Genomic DNA, 18113 nt, shown 5'->3' with positions numbered 1-18113 from the left:
AGTGTAACATACGTGTATAACTGTCGGGTATAACCGCTGACACATGGGTTCGGCCCACAGCATCAACATTATTAGTCCCGCCCAGCTGGAAGCAGTAGGGAGAGTACAATGGAGTGTTGAGAATTGGTGAACCACAGGTAATTAAGATTAACGTTTTGCAGCAGCTTGCTGCTAGTAGTAGTAGTAATCAGTGATTCAGCTGTTCACAGTGGCCCTAATCCTCTTCTGTATGTCATTAACAACTGAAACCACCATAACTTTTGGTAAATGTTTTTTTATTTGTTATTTTTCCATCGCTTCTCTACTCATCTAAAGTGGACATTCCTTGCACTTTGCCATGGAAAGTGGGATGTCTTGGTTTATTTTTTGTTGGTTTGTTTTTTGGTGTATGACCAAATCGGTGATAAACTCAATAGAATGCCTTTTTTGCTGGAATTAGACTTAGCCTATTTGTATTATATTTTGCTATAATGTTGTATCATACATTGTGAAATCAATAATTTTTTTACATAGTAGCCTACTCTGAACTGCTTCTGAGTAGGCCAGTTTAAGGTTGGTAATAGTCACTCTATGCACCAGCAGACATTTCCTCTAGTACTAGAAAATGTTCCTGTGGGATTCATGTGGCATTACCATACAGTACAACAGGTAAAGCAAAGTCTGTGGAAACGTATCCCAGAACCTGTGGTAGATTGACCCTACAGTAGCCAACATGCCCTGTGGTACTGTACCACAGATGTACCTCACTATATGCCCTTTGGTATATACCTTACCTTTGGTAGTATACCAGGTTAGCCACAAACTACATTTTCTAAAGTGCTGTACAAAGTGTAAGTGTTGTGTAGCTGGTCCACCAGCATGGACCAGCTTGATTACCAGGCTCTCCAGCTGTGGGCAAGCTGGTTCAACAGCAAGGTCTCATTCATGATGCTGGTCCACTAGCAAGGTATTGCTGCAGAAGCTGGACTACCATTTTAGCTCATTATTTTGTAAATGTTTAGGCAGACAGTACTTATAGTCCTTGTAGTTGGCACTTCTGATAGTTTCTAACCCATTAATCTTCAACCTCAAGCACATTCAAGTAGAAACATTCAAATTAAAGCTGCAAGCAGCAATGAGTAGGCACTCACACCTTTGTGCTTGACATAGTGTGGGGCAGTCGCAGCCTCATTGCTGGATACTGACTGGTTGGCACAGCTCTAAATATTTATGTGAATTCGACGGCGCACCAAGAAGTTAAATGTCACTTTCTTGACGGGGACATCCTTACAGAATTTAAAACAAAGTTGTGAGGGCTATTTCTTTTGAAATTTTCTAGGGGGCACTATTACACTATTTTGCCACACCCGATCCTGAAACTCATATCAGACGTCTTCAGGCCAGGACTTTTTATCAAGCATGTGAAGATTTGACCATGCGCAGTTTCTGATAACTCATTTTTAAGGTCTATCGTATAGGCCGACCAATCGGGTGGATTGGATTAACCCCCTAGTCCTCCTAGGGAGTTAATCCAATCCACTTGAAAGTGGCCAAAAATACACCCAATTTCACACAAAATTCAAAGTGGCTGACTTTAAGATTGCTCAAAGAGACTGTTATTTAAAGCCCCCCTCCAGTCAATTTTTCTTCCAGTTTAACAGTCAACCTTCTTTCTCAAACAGATTGAGGCGGTGGTTACTAGTCGTGCTGGACCTCAACTCACAGCTTCCAGCTGTGCTTGGAACAGTGGTGGCACATATTGGCAGTGACCACGCAACTTTTTACCGTGAGTCTAAAACTTTAAAGTAAGATTTTAATACTTTTCTCACTCACCTTAAATCAATTTGATTGCAATCTGCTAATCAACATTGCAATCTATGGACCCTCACTGACCTACAAAAGGGGCATTGAAAAATTCAGTTGTCTTTTCTCTCTTAATTCATGGCTAAAAACTGCATGTAGCAATTTTAACTTCAGTTCTATCGATAACTGATATTTTCTGGGGTCAGCCTGGGTTTTTTTTAAACATCCCAACCTCAGGGGCTCTCAGGCGCTTGTCTACAACATAATGCACCATGACTAATTGCTCTCCCACCCACCACCGTTTATATCATTAAACCCATCATCTCAGCTAGACACATACTGCCAACAGAGCTACAAAAGGACCAAACATGAAAAACCTGGTTACAGTGCACATAAACAGGAACTCTTGGGCAGAGATCAACATGGCACTGTTTAAAATAACAGTGATAGCAAACAAATCTTTTCATATCAATTAAATTATCACAATCTGGACTGTCTTTTTCTGACTGAGACTTGGCTGGGCACATCCCTCCAGTAAAAATGAGTAACACATCATTCAGTACACAACATTTTGAGGACAAATCAGGAAAGACATGGTGATTATATGTTTGTGAAGCATGACGGAGTCTAATAAATTTCATTTTGTTATGCCAAAATAATAAATAAAAATTAAAAAAATCACCTGGACCCTTGATTGGTCAGCCTGTGCAGCTGGACAGGAGAGGAGGAGATTCCTGTTAGTGCTCCTGCCTGACACTCCCTTAGATTTGAAGCACAAAAACTACCACTGCTCACCATGATCTACCTTCAGTCGAGGACACATAGTCCAGGGTCACATTTGAATGAGGACTAGTGTTACAATTTGTAGGTGAAGTTGAACCCAAAAGTGGGCAACAAGGCAGACAGTGTAGCAAGGAAATGTACTGAGGCTTCACAGGGAGTATGCAGGTATGAGTAGTCACTGGCTCTGGCCGGAGAGGAAGAGGAGGAGAGGTAGCTCATGGTGGCGCAGGTGGATAGCATGGAGTGTGGAGCTCAGGGGAACTCAGGGCAAGGCTGTTGGCTGCAGAGGTGCTGAAGGCTGGGTAACTGGAAGTGGAGCCGCTGGTAGATGAACAAGGTCCAAACACTGAAGGCAACATGAGCAAAAAAGTAAGATGTCTTTAGTAAAAGTCAACAGGAAAAACAAGAGAAAACAATCAAAGAGATTAGCACAAGCAGGGGCCATGCACCACGCAGTACTGACCAAATCATCTGGCAGCAGGTAGAGTGGAGACCAGGGCTTATCAACAGGCGCTGGTTGCTGCAGGTGTGTGAGTCAGCGAGGGGAAACCCCGCCCAGCCTCTCAGTGCACCTCTGCAAGCACAACAAGCACAGAAACAAAAACACCACAGCACAAATCCACCACAGAAAATGACTGACTGTGACAACCATCCCTTTTCCACTGCAGAAATGTAATGAGTAACCATTGTTACTGTACACCTGCTTCTGGACAAATTCCCACATCTACATTTTAGAATTTTTTAATATTCCATACTTTGAGGGACTGGTGACAGTGCTGTAGATTGTGAATGGTCAAACAGATTTGATGTCATATTTAAAAACTGACTACAACAAACACAACATCCGGTGTGTTAGCAGTATTATAAGCTCACCAGATCCAGGATCCGCATCAAATTCTACTCACTCATAGATACCAGCCATCTACATATGCCTGCTTTTCATCAAGGTCCATGCATTATTGCCTGAGAAATTAACAAAAATGTGGAAAAACGGCCCGTCTCTCAATGTTAAAGAAAGTGAGAAAACATTCCTGGATTTGCCGAGACCCACACCAAAAGTTAATGGGGTCTATCCTGGGCCAAGACCTATCATCCATCACAGTTTTGTGGAAATCTGTTTAGTTGTTTCTGTGTAATCCTGCTGACAAACCAACCATACAAACATACACAGGTGAAAGCATAAGTAGTAGGACCTCAGTGTGTACTGTGGTGCAAACTGAAACATTACAAAGGGGTTCCACAACAGCTCATGCTGTTTTGTGTAGCATGAAGGAGTTTATTAACTTTAATTCTGTTATGCAATCCTGTGTTTTATAATAACAAAAGGAAAAAAAAGTCACCAGGACCCTTGATTGACAAATCAGCAATAAGTAGCTCTTGATTTCTGAATCAAGAACTAAATGAGGGGTGATTGATAAGTTGATGGCTGAAGGTAGGAGTCAATTTCAGAAAACTGAGTGCATTTATTTTTCAACACAGTCATCTCCTACATTTACACACTTCGTTCAGTGGTGATGGAGCTTCTTTGTAGAAGTTGGTGTCTTGGACCTCCAAGTGGTCTACAGTAGTCAAAATGGCGACCACTGAGCTCCTTCTTCTAAATCTGAGGGTGCTAAATTGGGTGAATAGGGCAGGTCTGCTTTCATGGATGGCAGACGGATGGATGGGCTATTCTGTGCTGACTTGCAATTTTAAATCAACTGAAATAGAAATACCCCAAAAGTTATCAACTTCAAACTTTCAGTAGAGTTGAACTGCATGGAACAAGGACTTATCAATCACCCTGCATAAAACTGATAATATTGACTTAGTAGAGAAAATATTTGAGCATACTATAATTGTAGAAAGGGTCAACAACAGTGGTAAGTTAGGGTAAAATAATCATGAAGTCATTAGGGATTGCTTTGTAACCACTATGTTTGATGCACCACCACACAAAAAGGGAGCATTATTTTGATCATGAGCACAATATGGATTGTGAGTTGCATGAAATATCTTCAGAACAACATTTTTCTTTTTCAAAATGTCCCATTTATTGCCATCACATATTGCAACCCCACTTCTGGGATAGGTGTCACAATCAGTGCATTAATGCCACTTAGGTAGAGCGCTCTCAGGTTTGTTTTTAGTGTGGTTTAGAATGTTTAAACAGTTGTTAAATCAGACTGTGCCATGATCATTGTTATTTGCTAATGTATTTCCTGATAAGACACTTTTAAATAAATAGTCTGCTGAAGCATTGAATTAACATCCAACATCTAGGTTAAGCCTTTTATTTTATTCATTCATGGTTCAACAAAAGTACAGTACATCAGTCACACACGTAACCTGCACATTAGGCAAAGTATCCCCAGAGAAACACATTAACGGTCAGGAGCAGCAAGGCATTAACATTACAGACTTGTCTCCAGAGTGGCTCCTCCTGCAGGGAGTTTAGTTCACTGTTTTCAGTTACTGGAGATAGAGACTCAGAGCTTGAACCAGTCAGACCACAGAGCCGCAGAGCAGTTCTGCACCACCAGGAACCTGACAAGCTGTCAGAGTCAGGGCTGAGGTCAGAAGGAACTGGGTTGGAAGTCACCTGGGGACCTGTGAGGTCAATCCGGGGCTCCTGGCTATATCTGGACCACCAGGTCAGCCTGTGCAGCTGGACAGGAGAGAAGGAGATTCCTGTTAGTGTTCCTGCCTGACACTCCCTTAGATTTGAAGCACAAAAACTACCACTGCTCACCATGATCTACCTTCAATCGAGGACACGTAGTCCAGGGTCACATTTGAATGAGGACTAGCCATTTTCCACTGCAGACATTTGCATAGTTTCCATTGTTTTATATCTGCTTTGGAATAAATTCCCACATCTACATTTTAGCACTGCCCAGGGGATGACACTAAAGACATTCTTAAGCTCACCAGATCCAGGATTTTTTCATCAAGGTCCATGCATTATTCCCTGAGAAATTAACAAAAATGTGGACAAACGGCCCGTCTCACAATGTTAAAGAAAGTGAGAAAACATTCCTGGATTTGTGGAAACCCACACACATTACAGATGTTGTGATTGTTATTGAGAGCAGCAGATGTGTGTTGCAGTTGGAGTCTTTATGTCTCGTCTGTCTGTGTGTTTGACACAGTTTGGGTATAGGACTGTTGATGGCTTTGTAAACAGAGGCCAAAGTATGTGTGATGTTCCATTCTGCAGTGCAGTAACTGTTTCAGTTACTACTTCTGTGCTTCTGTTTTGTTTTTTTAAAGATGAGAATATAAATGAAATGAATTTAAGACATGTTCCTTACATGTTCTTTAGGTATCGGGGCAGTAGCCAAGCTGACAGCAACAATGATAAGGCAGGTGAGAGTCATCAGGATGAGAGCAAAGTACAGGTAGTGTACATCAGCCAGGATAGCAGGTCGATGATCAGGCTGACCACAGGAAGGAGCTTGATAGGAGAACTCCAGAACCATGCGGATCAGTCCCACCACTAGCCCAGACATCAGACCCCAGAATGCCCCCTGAAACACACATACACAAAATATTAGCTGCACAGTCATGCAGAATAGGAAAAAAATGTGATTTCTTCTTCTGTGATCACCTCTCTAAACTTTCATTCATTACTGGACTTTCTGTTTGCTGTGTTGCTGTGTATCTGTGTTAACAGGCTTTTAGACAATCCTTGCCTTAAAAATAACTGAACTGGGATTTTGGACCGTAGCTTTTCTGCCTCTGGATAAATGTTGGCTTTCACCAATGCCTGGACTACAACAATGGATTAAGAACACAGACTTGAGCAAGTAACACTGGTAAGCTTAAAAGCTAGCTTAGCCTGGCTTTATAACCTTATTATACCTGAAACGTGGATTACTATTTAGATCTTGTTTGTTTTCAAGCAGGAGGGAGCTTCACCTCCTGGCTATGGCTTTTGCTTGGTTTGTTTTATAGCTTTGTTGCTATTGCTAGCTGACCTCAGAAACAGCTTTGCATCACCATGGCTGTCAGGGCTTCACTTGTAAATTGACCTCTCTTTTGTTTAGGAATGTCAGTTGTCCAGGTAAAACTGACAATAATTTATTTTTTCATTTTGTTCGTGAATGCAGAATTCAAATGAAAAACAGATCTGAAAGCATCCATACAGTGTCAACATATAAATGCTTCAGTTTATTTCATTTTTGCCTATGTGTGACATTTTCACCTCAATAAATCATTTTATTTTATATTTATTTAGAATGCAATGGCAAAAGAGAGGGATACCAGTAAATTGTTGTTGGTTGTTTGTCAGTTTCATTGATTGTGTTATTTTGCAGTCAACACAGCATTCAGTGTCACTGAGAGGAGCATTTTAAAAATTCATTTTAAATTATCGATGAAAGTTATCCTTATATTTATTCATTATTCACATTGAAACTATCGTCTTCAGCTACGATCATCCCTCTGACGTTCGATGAATGAGATCTCTCTGGTTTATAGGCACATGTGATGAATTAGTGGTACAGGTGCTATAAATATCCACATCCATGTGTAACTATAATGACAACTGTTCTGATGCTGTAGGAAAACCTCGCTTGTGCTCTTTAGGTTGAGTTTGTTTGAAAGCAAAATTTTTAATTAAAGGAAAAATATATCAAAAAAAAATATATTGTTAAATTACCCCCCCAAAAAACCTACAAACCAAGTAACACATGATTCTTTCCATATGTACTTGGAATAAGTAATGAATGTTTTTTAAGGGTGGGGAAATGTAACAGCCATGTAAGTTTGTCAGTGAGTGAGTGAGTGAGAGAGAGAGAGAGTGAGAGAGAGAGAGACCTACCTGCTCGTTGGCACGTGGCCAGAAGATAGCCATTAGGAATACAGCGGTAATGGGCGGCGCTAGAAAGCTGGTCACTGACTGGATATAATCAAATAGCTGTCCACTATTAGCTGTTTGGATGACTGGAATCCACATCAGACTAACACACACCAAGACCAGGATGAACAACCTGAAAATACAAAGAATGGTATTATAATGTCAGCTTTGGGTGATGTCAAAAGAAAGGAAAGTTTCAGGGAGATGTCACAAAAGTAGATTCAAATGGCAACTGAAAGACAGGACCATTATCTGACACTCTTTAAGTTGAGTTTGTTTGAAAGTAAAACTTTGGATTAAAGGAAGTTCAGAAGGAGGCCTGGATCAGAAAGGAAACATATATAAACTTATAATTTACTTATAATCAATTAAGAACTCAATCCTCACTCTCTCCAAGGTCATTTTTAAGAGATGCCTGTTACTCAAAGACAGCTCTGTTTTGTATTCGTATTTATCCAGTGAGACTGTATAGAAATAATTGAACAGGCCCCATCTGGCACCAGCAACATCACATATTTAGGTTTTAACATTTCTCCTAAGCTGTCAGAGCAGTCCATCCACAGAGCAGCAAAGCTCAAAGCAAAAAGTTCATGGTTGTAAACAATAAAGGATTATTTAAAGTGCTATCATTCATGGGAAGAAAAGCCACAATCAAAAAGACAATACTACCAACAGTTAAAAAAAATAACCGTTAAAAATGGGAAAACTGATGGAGGGCCTTGGGTTTCAATTACACAACTTCCCTCAGCTAGAAAGATTGGGGCAGCAAAGACTGACACACATTAGAAATGTTGAATGAAAATAGGATGTCATGTTATATTGTATACTATAGGGCCTGATTATGGTTTGTTTGCTTTGTTTATGTAGAGCATACACATCAACACATGTTGAAAGAGGAGTTGGAGGAAATGAAAATGATGTACTCTTACCCCTTTATCTAGAAATATAAATTAATTAGATCATCATTGTGAAGGTTTGAATGATTGTAGATCCTGGTTGTCTGCTAGACCCAATAGCAGACCACCAGGCTGGAGAAGGTTTAATGGTGATTTATTTAACAATTGATGAATGAAGTGTAGTTCAGGGGTAGCTCGTTGAGGCAGGATGAAGAGGGCTCCGTGAGAATGCAGAGAAGCATAGCGGCAGGCTGGGTGGTGGTAAAATGTTCTCCCATGTCTGCCTCTGTCTTGTCTACAGGTCTTGCATTCACAACGCCTGAGTGAGGAACCACTCAAGCCTTGGGCCATCATCATGTCATCAGGGGCTATAGCCTCTGGTCACTGCACTTGTATGGCTGGCATAGCGGAGACATGCCCACATGTTGCAGCTATTCTATTTAAGTTGGAGGCGGTAGTCCGATACAGGGAAACAGCAACCGTGTCTGGCCAGCCTGAATACTGTATGATACCCATCAGCATCACAAAGTGGGAGCAGGACACAGAATAGACTTCATCTCCTCAAAATGAAATGCTTTTGTATGCATGGCACAACACCTTGCTAGTACAGCGAAATGTTGATTTGAACAAGGGAAAAAATCAAAAACACATTTATGGAATAGTCTTTTTGCATACTTTATTGATTATGTAAGAACAGGATAAATGAGCACAGAGAAGGTCATTTTAAAAATACAAGAGTATTGATTATTAGTGGGAAACTACAAAACAGAGTGTTTAAGAGTAACTGACATACTGTAAAAGAATAATGTTACATAACTCATGGAATTCATCAGCACACAGCACTTTTCTAAACAACAGTTGGACATTGGTTTGTTAGTGCACAGCAGACAGTGACAATCTTGTCCAAAAACCATCACATTGACATCATCACCATCACATGGTGCAAGGTACATCTCCTTTCTTTATTTGATGTTTCCTCGCTCCTCAATTGAACCAGAAGTCGTTCCTGTCCGCCATTTTGCAGGAGTGAGGACTGTGGCATCGTTAGCCCTGGGCTTCCGGTAGGGTTGTCAAAAGTATCGAAATTCAAAAAAGTATCGATACTAAAATGTTGTATCCGGATACGATACTCATTTTCAAAAGTATCGATACCACCCCACCCACACCCCCCCGCCCCCCGGCGCCGAGCCGGCGACGCTGCGTCCTTCTCCCTCTCTGCCTTCACACACAGCAGCGGCACCCTCCCCCTCACCGTGACGTGCACAATAACAACAGAGCATGGCCAGTGCTGCTGCAGGAGGGCCAAATCAACCAGTTTTGGTTGAAAATGAAAGAGGGAAAAGTGTTGTTTGGAGGTATTTTGCCTTCGAGTCTAACGAGCACGGAAAGCCGAAGGACGTGGATAAGCCTGTGTGCAAACACTGCTACAAGGCGGTGGCGACCAAGTCAAGTAATACTTCCAACTTCGCGAAACATCTTTAGGACCTACACCCTGCCCTTTACAGTGAATTTCGACAAGTTAGTGTCTTTCGTTTCAAACTTATTACTGATGTTATCGTGGCCGGTGGCCCGCATTGTTGTTGTCCGTGTTATTATTAGCCATTAGCCGCAGCTAGATATTAAAGGCTGACGTCACGTTAATGATTATAAACAACGTAAAAAAAATAAATAAATGAATCGGGCATGCCCATATTACGTTAATAGACACGGTGTCAGTATACTAAGTTAACATAGATGTTGGTGACTGAAAAGTGTTATTTTCTCTGTTAAAGTCCCAGAATGAAGCAGAGAAAAGTCGACCTGCAACCAAACAGCAACACACACAGCCGACTCTACCATCTGTGTTTGACCAACAACGAAAATATGATGCCAAGTCCCCAGAATATTTAACGTGTGGTTCTGTTAATTGTTACATGTTGTAACAGAGGTTATTTTTGCATTTTTCTCGTTAATAAAAGTATTTCTTTTAAATTTTGGGGTCTTTTTTTTTATCCTTGTGGTATCGAAAATGGTATCGAGTATCGAATATTTTCCTGAGTATCGGTATCGAGTTGAAAATTTTAGTATCGTGACAACCCTAGCTTCCGGGGCTAGAGCCCCAGATGTTTTAAACCTAGCCCCGGACGTTTTTCTCCGGCAAAAATTACAGTTTTTAATACAGAAATAGACACATCAAATCGCCCACTTCAGACAGTCACAACCCTATGACTCTGGTCACAACAGTTACACGCTGCTATTCCGACATGCCCCTATTTAGACAGTGACCTCTAATTGTCAGAATAGCGGCATTAAAGTTATTTTTCAAGCGTCCCACTATTTCGACATTGCTTTTTGTCATTGTCGGAGACATGTCAGAATAGCGGCATGTCTAAATAGAGACATGTCGGAATAGCGGGATGTCGGAATAGCGGGCGGACCCCGGTCACAACTCTCACCCGCCCTCACAAGCCCAGACCTAACTGCACAGATCACTGCGCGTGAGAAGTCGCCTCAACAACGTAAAAGTAACTCCTTCACAGAGCATGACAAGCATGTGCAGACGTCGCAGACATGGATATCCGTAGCTTTTTCAGGCCAAAGGCAATGCTGGCAAAGAATCAAGAACCAACTTCAGGTAATGTTACCTTAGGTAACGATAACGTTAGATAGCACCTCACCTGTAGGCTTTTCATCTGCACAGTGGTATTTTCTCTTAACGTGGAAACAGAGTAACAGTTAGGCTAGCAGTAAAATATTGTGTTTTGTTATGACAGTTGCAACAACAGCTTAACCTCAGTTTAATTGCAACCACATGACATAACGTTAACGTTACTTGGCTAGGCAACTGTTTAGCACAGCTGCCTGCACGAAAAATTAAAGAAAGCAGCATACATCATAAAATGTTGACGCTCATGAAGCTATAGCTTCTATGTTTCAACTGTGAATACTCTGATTTCACATTTTTAGAAAAAAACATTGTGCAGATGTGAGTGCAGTTTTGTTGTGATTGATAATGTGTAGGCCCAAGTCACATAAATCCATCTTGGTGCAGCTAGTCGAGCTAATTGTTTATTTAGTGACATATTGTTACAGGGAGGAAAGCAGGGAGAGAGAAGAGAGGAGAGAGAGGGAGCACCAGGCCCCAAGACGAGTCAGGGAGGAGAGCAAAGAGCGAGAGGAGAGTGGAGAGAGCTTATGAGGAGCCAGGAGGGAAAGCAGAGAGAGAGAGAGACGACCTGAGCGAGAGAGGAGCGAGAGAGGAGAACGGAGAGAGAGACAGGGACCATCAGAGACAAACAGGGGCCAGGGAGGAAAGCAGAGAGAGAGAGGGAGACCACTACAGCGAGACAGGATCCAGGGAGGAGAGCGGAGAGAGAGAGGGACCAGTCAAGGATTAAGGGAGCAAAGAAACTGGCCCAATGCAGATTATTCTCGACTTTCCTTTCACTGAATTTGGAACTCAGAGGAGGGCTTTTCAAAAGACCTGGTACGAATCTTTTGAATGGATGGAATTCTCTGTGAGTCATGATGCAGCTTTCTGCTTCGCTTGCAGGTTGTTCGGGAAGAGTCACCACACAAGAGAGGGCAGAGACTCCCTCATCAGGGCCCGACAGTGCGAGCACCTCGTCGCAAATGCTAGTAAAAAATAGTTCAGTGCGAATTGTGAAATGCAATTAGTAGCACGTGTGCGACTACCGAATTTTACCGTTCAATAAATGTTTAATGATGTGTTGCTGACGTTTGGAGGTTGTGGCCGGTTGTGCACTTGAATGCAGCCTCAGCTGAAAAAAAAAAAAACGTGATTTACACGTAGTGAGCGTGCTTGCCAACGTGCTGCGGAAGGAGGGAGAAGAGGGAGTATCTATGGTAACGAGGCGAAGCCGAACAAACGAAAACAAAACGTATGAACTATGAAGCGCATTAGCGATTATTTTAAAAGAGCGACAGAGCTAGAAGCTGTGGACCCAGGCACCGAGGCCGAAATGGTGGACGAGGACGAGGAAGAATTAGAGTTAGATGAAGAAGCTAACGTGACTGAAGAAACCGGAGGAGCAGGTGATAACGCTACATTCCCAGCCGTAAAAAGTGTAGGTTTAATGCTGACTGGCAGAAAGCATTACCGTGGCTCCTTTACGAAAACCAATTAATGTATTGTAAGTACTGCAAAGCGCAGAAGCAAGCAGCTGGAAAGTCCGTTTTTGTCACAGGCAACGCGAACTTCAAACAAGAAAATTTAGTGACACAGTAAATCGCATAGGCATACCGCGTGCAGAGATGCATTCATAGCGGCACAACAAAAACCCTTGCAGGCGGCTGTGAGGAGACAGGTCGTGCTCTCTGAAGAGGATAAAAGAAGACAGCTCAAGATCAAATTTAATATCGCATATCATATTGCTAACGAAGAGCTGCCCTTTGTGAAGTTTCATCCACTGATGAATCCACCTAACCCTGCCTGTTGTATGAATGTTCTATGTTATAACACAGGCCAAATAAGCTTAAGTCTGTTGTCAGTACTTGTTACAGTATTATTCTCTGCACTCTTTAGAGAATATAACTAAAACTTAAAAAGCTATGAATTGAATTGTTTTGCTTATAAATGCCTCCTCGTTGACCTCATATCACTTTATTAAAGAAAAACACATTATTTGGTAACTTTTCATCGTGCCCCTAAAATTATTTGTGTGCTACTAGATTTTTCAACTTAGGAGCACATGTGCTACTTGGGAAAATGCTAAGCGTCAAGCCCTGTCCCTCATACACACTGGATTTTCAAAGTGGAAAAGAGCTCTCGACTACTTTAAAGAGCATGAGAAGACAGCTCTGCACAAAGCAAGCATGATCTGCTGGAAGAGCTTTCAAGCAACAAATGTCCAAGGCGACATTGTAGAGCAACTGATGACTGCCAACATTGGTGAAATCACTGAGAGGAGGGAGTACCTGCGCCACATAGTAGCCGTTACAGCCTTATTGGGGAAGCAGGGACTACCACTCCGTGGTCACCGTGAAGGAGAGGAGGGCCTCAACCAGAGTAATTTCCTGGAGACTATGAAGCTACTCAAACAATTCGACCCCTTTCTCCAAACCTGCACTGCACCATCAAATGCAACATACTTGTCTTCAGAGTCACATGAGCTCATTACCTGTTGCTCAAAAGTCATCACAAACAAGATTGTCAAAGAGATGACAGAAGCCAAAGTCTTACTGATGGCAGATGAGGCCAGGGATGGCCTGTGTGAACAACTGGCAGTGTGTGTGCATTACGTTGCTCCCGATGGAGAGGTGAAGGAGCAATTCCTGGTTTTGCAAAAGCTTGACCATTTCGATACCAAGTCCATCACTGATGCCATAGAGGAGGTCCTGGTTTCCAATGGCCTGGACGGTCTTACATGCGTGGCTCAAGCATATGATGGTGCCTCAGTCATGAGTGGGGCGAAGGGTGGAGTACAAGCACGCTTTCGAGAAAAACACCCCCAAGCTATATATGTGCATTTCTATGCGCACGAGTTGAACCTCGTACTATGTCACACATGCAAAGCAATTCCAGAAGCCACAGAGTTCTTTGAACTTTTGGAGAGCATGTACTCTTCTTCCACGTATCTCTAGTTTACAAGTTTAGACAAGTTTGCTGATGTCCAGAAACACTTGGGGTTGGACAACAGTGAGCTCATTCAGTTATCAAAGACCCGGTGGGCATGTCAGCTGCAATCTGTGATGGCCATGCTCAACAACTTTTCTGCTGTGAAGCAGTCATTGGAGAGCATTCATACAGCAGTAGCTGTAGGACTCCGGTCCAAGCTATGCAAATTCACCACAGTCTACATGCTTGTTATGTTTAAGCACCTGCTCAGCATCACAGAGGAACTACACAAGTACCTGCAGAGGGAAACTGGGGACCTTGCACAAGCACTGCAGTACAAAACAGCTGTCTATGACTCCCTCAAAGACCTGCGCACAACTCAGACCACAGAGGAGATCTATATGTATGCAAAAGCCATCTGTGAAGCACATGACATCCCAGAGCTCACTGTTGGTCAGAGACAGAAACAAAAGAGGATGGAGGAGTATGTCATGGAGCATCGTGTGGAATGCGGTGCAGCTCAGATGTGAGTACACCAGAGAATCTCAAACAGAGTTTGTTCTTTCCCTGCCTAGATCGTATGACACAGGAACTTGAGGATCGATTCTCAGGCGTGGAAGCAGAACTAATGATGGGCATACAGGCGTGCCACCCAGCCTCAGAGGCCTTCCTGTCTGAAGAGTCCCTCACACCCCTTGCCACACACTACAGAATCCGGCTTCAACCAGAAGAGCTCCTGGTAGTGAAAAGGTACTTGGCGAATAAACCAGCACAAGCCATTCCTGACATTCTCAGTGTCTTTAAGCTCCTGGATGCTGATATGTTTCCGACCCTAAAATCAGTCTTCCAAGTGGCACTGTCCCTGTAAGTAGTTGCAGCTGCGAAAGATCTTTCAGTGCTCTCCACCGGCTCCACACATGGTTTAGACTGACTATGGGCCAGGACAGGATCAATCACCTGGCATTGATGTCCATTGAAAGGGGGCTTCTGGATGAACTGGATCATGACAAGGTGATCAATACTTTTGCACAACTAAGCAACAGAAGGCACAGTCTGATGCTCCCAAAAACCTAGAGAAAGACTGACAGACGTGAAGAAAGAGGAGAGACTGACTGACAGACAAGGACATGAATACTAGACAGTACGGAAGACAAGACCATGGAAGACCAGAAGAACAGAGACCAGGAAACAGAAGTCACAAGTACAGACAGGAGACTGGCATAAGTACAGACATGTCACAGATAACAACAATGATAAAACAGAAGACACACAACATGGAAGACCAGGGATAAAAGAGGAAAATGGAGACTAGGAAACAGAAAAAAAGAAACTGTCATCTCTGAACTAGACCAATGAGAAACCAAAGAGAGACTGTCAATCTTTATTTTCTTTGTCAAATGGTAAAAGTCTATATGCTAATGCATCATGTTTATTAATCTTATGTACATGCTGACTGGATTGTAATTCCATATCTTTGTGGTAGTGTTTTTCAGGTCTTAGGATGGATGAGAGGGAACTGTGGGGTGACGTTAGAGACGGGAGACTTTACCACAACTATCGTCTACCAGGCTGGGCTGGACTGCATCGCTGCACCCTGATGGTCCAGTTCAGGTACTTAACTAAACCAATGACAAGAGAGACTGTCAATTTTTATTTTCTAACGGTGAAAGTCTTATTAGTTTTATTGTGCTGACTGGATTGTAACTCCATATCTTTGTGATTATGTTTTTCAGGTCCTGGGATGGAGGAGAGGGAAGCAGAGCAAGCAGAGTGTGAGCACACACACACCCACACACACACACACGAAGCAGACCAACAAGGAAGACACACACACAAAGAAGCACACTGACACTCACCACAAATGTTCCACGTGCGCGTAAAGCGACGAAAGTCTTTTGACCGGCCAACACACCCCCTTAGTGGATATAAAGCTCATTCGGGAGACAAAAGGAGACAAATCATTCCTTTGAGGACAACAATGTAAACATATTGACCAGAGAAGACAGATGGTTTGAAAGATGAGTAAAAGAATCCATGTATGTCAAACTGGAACGACCGTCTTTGAACAGAGGAGGTGGCCTACAACATTACTTATCACCCACCTACAATGCAGTACTGAGTTCTCTCCCCAGACAGTTTAACAACCATTCACACCTGGGCTCACCTAGCCCTAGCAACCCACATGAAGGCCGGTTGGGTCAACGACCCACAAGTGGCCCTAACAACTCTGAAACTCAGAGCTCACACGTGTCCTCAACGACTCTGTAAGGACACTCCCACACAGAGTTTAAAAGCCTGGAACTCCCCTCCAGGTAGTTAGAACTGAAGAAGCCTCTTGGATGAGAGGTGAACCGTCTTCAACAAACTGAAACAAGTCCAGCTGCCTACGATACAGCACTTAGAATTAATAATCGTTGTCTATATTAAAGCTCTGGTCTACGATCTGAGAAAGGTTTGAAAAAAGCATCCCCCCCACACACACCCCTCCCCTCTGTGCTCCTTAACCCCTCCCCTCCGAGCTCGTATCGCTCTCCCCGCGGAGCCTCCCGCACCACACCCCCTCCCTCAACAAGCACCAAGAGCAACAAGCCGGCCGGCAGAAACCAAATACAGCCCAGCTTTGAATGCAGAGTAACGATGTCGGATTCACAGGTAAAGTTATTACAATGCACATTGAAACTCACGTAAATCTTGTAAGTCATTACAATGTCCACAGCTAAGCTCCACAGCCAAGCTAGCCTAACGTCATTAGCATGCTACAGCTACGTTACCTTACAGCTACGTAATAAGTTACAACAGCTAAGTTAGCCACTTCTAAAAGTTATTGAGGGCCAAGAGACTAACAGATGCTGCCGTCAGCTTTCATCACAACGACTGTTTCCACATTGTGGCTGAAAAATAAACCTGTGTGAGTCTCAGACCAGCTGTGTCCCAGCTGTTGTCTGAGTAGCACCAGACGGCGACACAAACGTGCCCGTAAACCATAATCTCTTGTTTATGACAGATAAGACACACAAATACACACATCGTAACGCCTATATGATAATCCATCATATTGATTTAGCAAAGGCTTCGTTGAAAACAAACGGACAAGACCGGGAGGAGGGTTAGCAAAACAGTTGAGTAGTGACCGGGCGAGAGGTTGTTATGGAGAAATAAATCCGGACAAATAAAATAAAAATCCGGAAATAAATCCGAAACCCCTCCGCTTCGCGTTGGGGTTTCATTCATTCATCTTACTTGCTGCTTCATTTAGCTGCCACGAGCAAATAAATAGGCTGATTTGGTGTAAACATGATAGCAATGTTAGCTTGTTGTTAGCTTACAATGCTAGCATAGAGGCTAACATCTCTGTCGAACAAGTAAACAAGTGTTGACAATACTGCAGAGACAGAAATCGTCTCGACGCCGTTTAATAACACAGAAACAAACTAACGACAGCTTTCACAGTCATAAGCCAGCACCAGCATGGAAGTTATCTGTGTCACAACATCCACAATAAAGACGAAAGGTTACCTGCTCAACAGAAACTCCGCTGTATCAGCATCGGGTCCATATCTTCACGGACCTTTCGCCACCGTTCAAATGATGACCCGATGTTTATTTGGCTTTGAGCCCTCTTTGTTTCACATCTCGCTTTGTGTCTTTTCAGTGACAGACTTTCTTTCTTTGACTCTTTGTCGGTGGGGCAAGCAGAGGCCGCTGAACTGCTCAGGGCAAAACAAACCTCTTGTCCGCTTGTAGTTTCAAATGCGGAAGTGGGTCGGGACCAGACGTGAGCAGGAGCAGGAGAGTGAGCGAGGATTGGATCGGAAAATCGATCCAATAGGAGCCATCCGGGCCGGATGGTTCCTATTGGTCAATTTCTTTTCAGTTTTACAGGCACTAGAGAGAATGGGTTTATTTGGTTCCTTTTACTCTTCACATTGTGTAGGTGGTACTATTGGGTCATAACCACCATCTAAATGATGTTAATAATAATAACAAATCTTTCAAATCGTAGACCATAGCTTTAATATTGGACTAATTTAAATCAGCCTGTAAAATATTTAACAACACAAAAACTTGGTAAGTGGGATGTGAGGATTCAGATGTGAAGCCCCGAGAGTATAAATATCTGACAGATCAATAATGAAAACTATTGTCTTGTATTTCTTTCCTTCATGTTGTATTGTTAATGTATTCCATTTATTAATGTAGTCTGAGAGGGACAGGTCTGCTCAGATGATTTATAAACAGCAGCACACTGACATGC

At 42.7% G+C, this 18113-nt stretch overlaps 1 protein-coding gene and 1 long non-coding RNA gene across 3 annotated transcripts in view; one reads left to right on the top strand and one right to left on the bottom strand.

Annotated features, from left to right (window-relative positions):
- The first annotated feature begins 63 nt into the window (after positions 1-63).
- Positions 64-8923, top strand: LOC311258784. The gene is made up of 5 exons (XR_014622777.1): positions 64-137; positions 1662-1765; positions 5870-5913; positions 6221-6362; positions 8603-8923. It is a non-coding gene; the product is annotated as an uncharacterized lncRNA (long non-coding RNA).
- Positions 4749-18113, bottom strand: part of slc5a9 (solute carrier family 5 member 9) — a 43255-nt gene continuing 29890 nt past the window's right edge. Inside the window, exons 11-13 of one of the 2 annotated variants that reach the window (XM_084355368.1) lie at positions 7370-7538; positions 5859-6074; positions 4749-5212 (exon numbers count right to left, since the gene is read on the bottom strand). In XM_084355368.1, the coding sequence (XP_084211494.1) occupies positions 4901-5212; positions 5859-6074; positions 7370-7538 (697 nt within the window). In that variant the 3' untranslated portion in view covers positions 4749-4900. The remainder of the gene's footprint in view (positions 5213-5858; positions 6075-7369; positions 7539-18113) is intronic. The other variant, XM_084355369.1, reaches the window with a different exon arrangement.

Source organism: Pagrus pagrus, assembly GCF_965226575.1.
Source record: "Pagrus pagrus genome assembly, chromosome: 6".
Taxonomy (NCBI): Eukaryota; Metazoa; Chordata; class Actinopteri; order Spariformes; family Sparidae; genus Pagrus; species Pagrus pagrus.
Note: the sequence above shows the minus strand (reverse complement) of the source record. Positions and strands in the feature narration are given on the sequence as shown.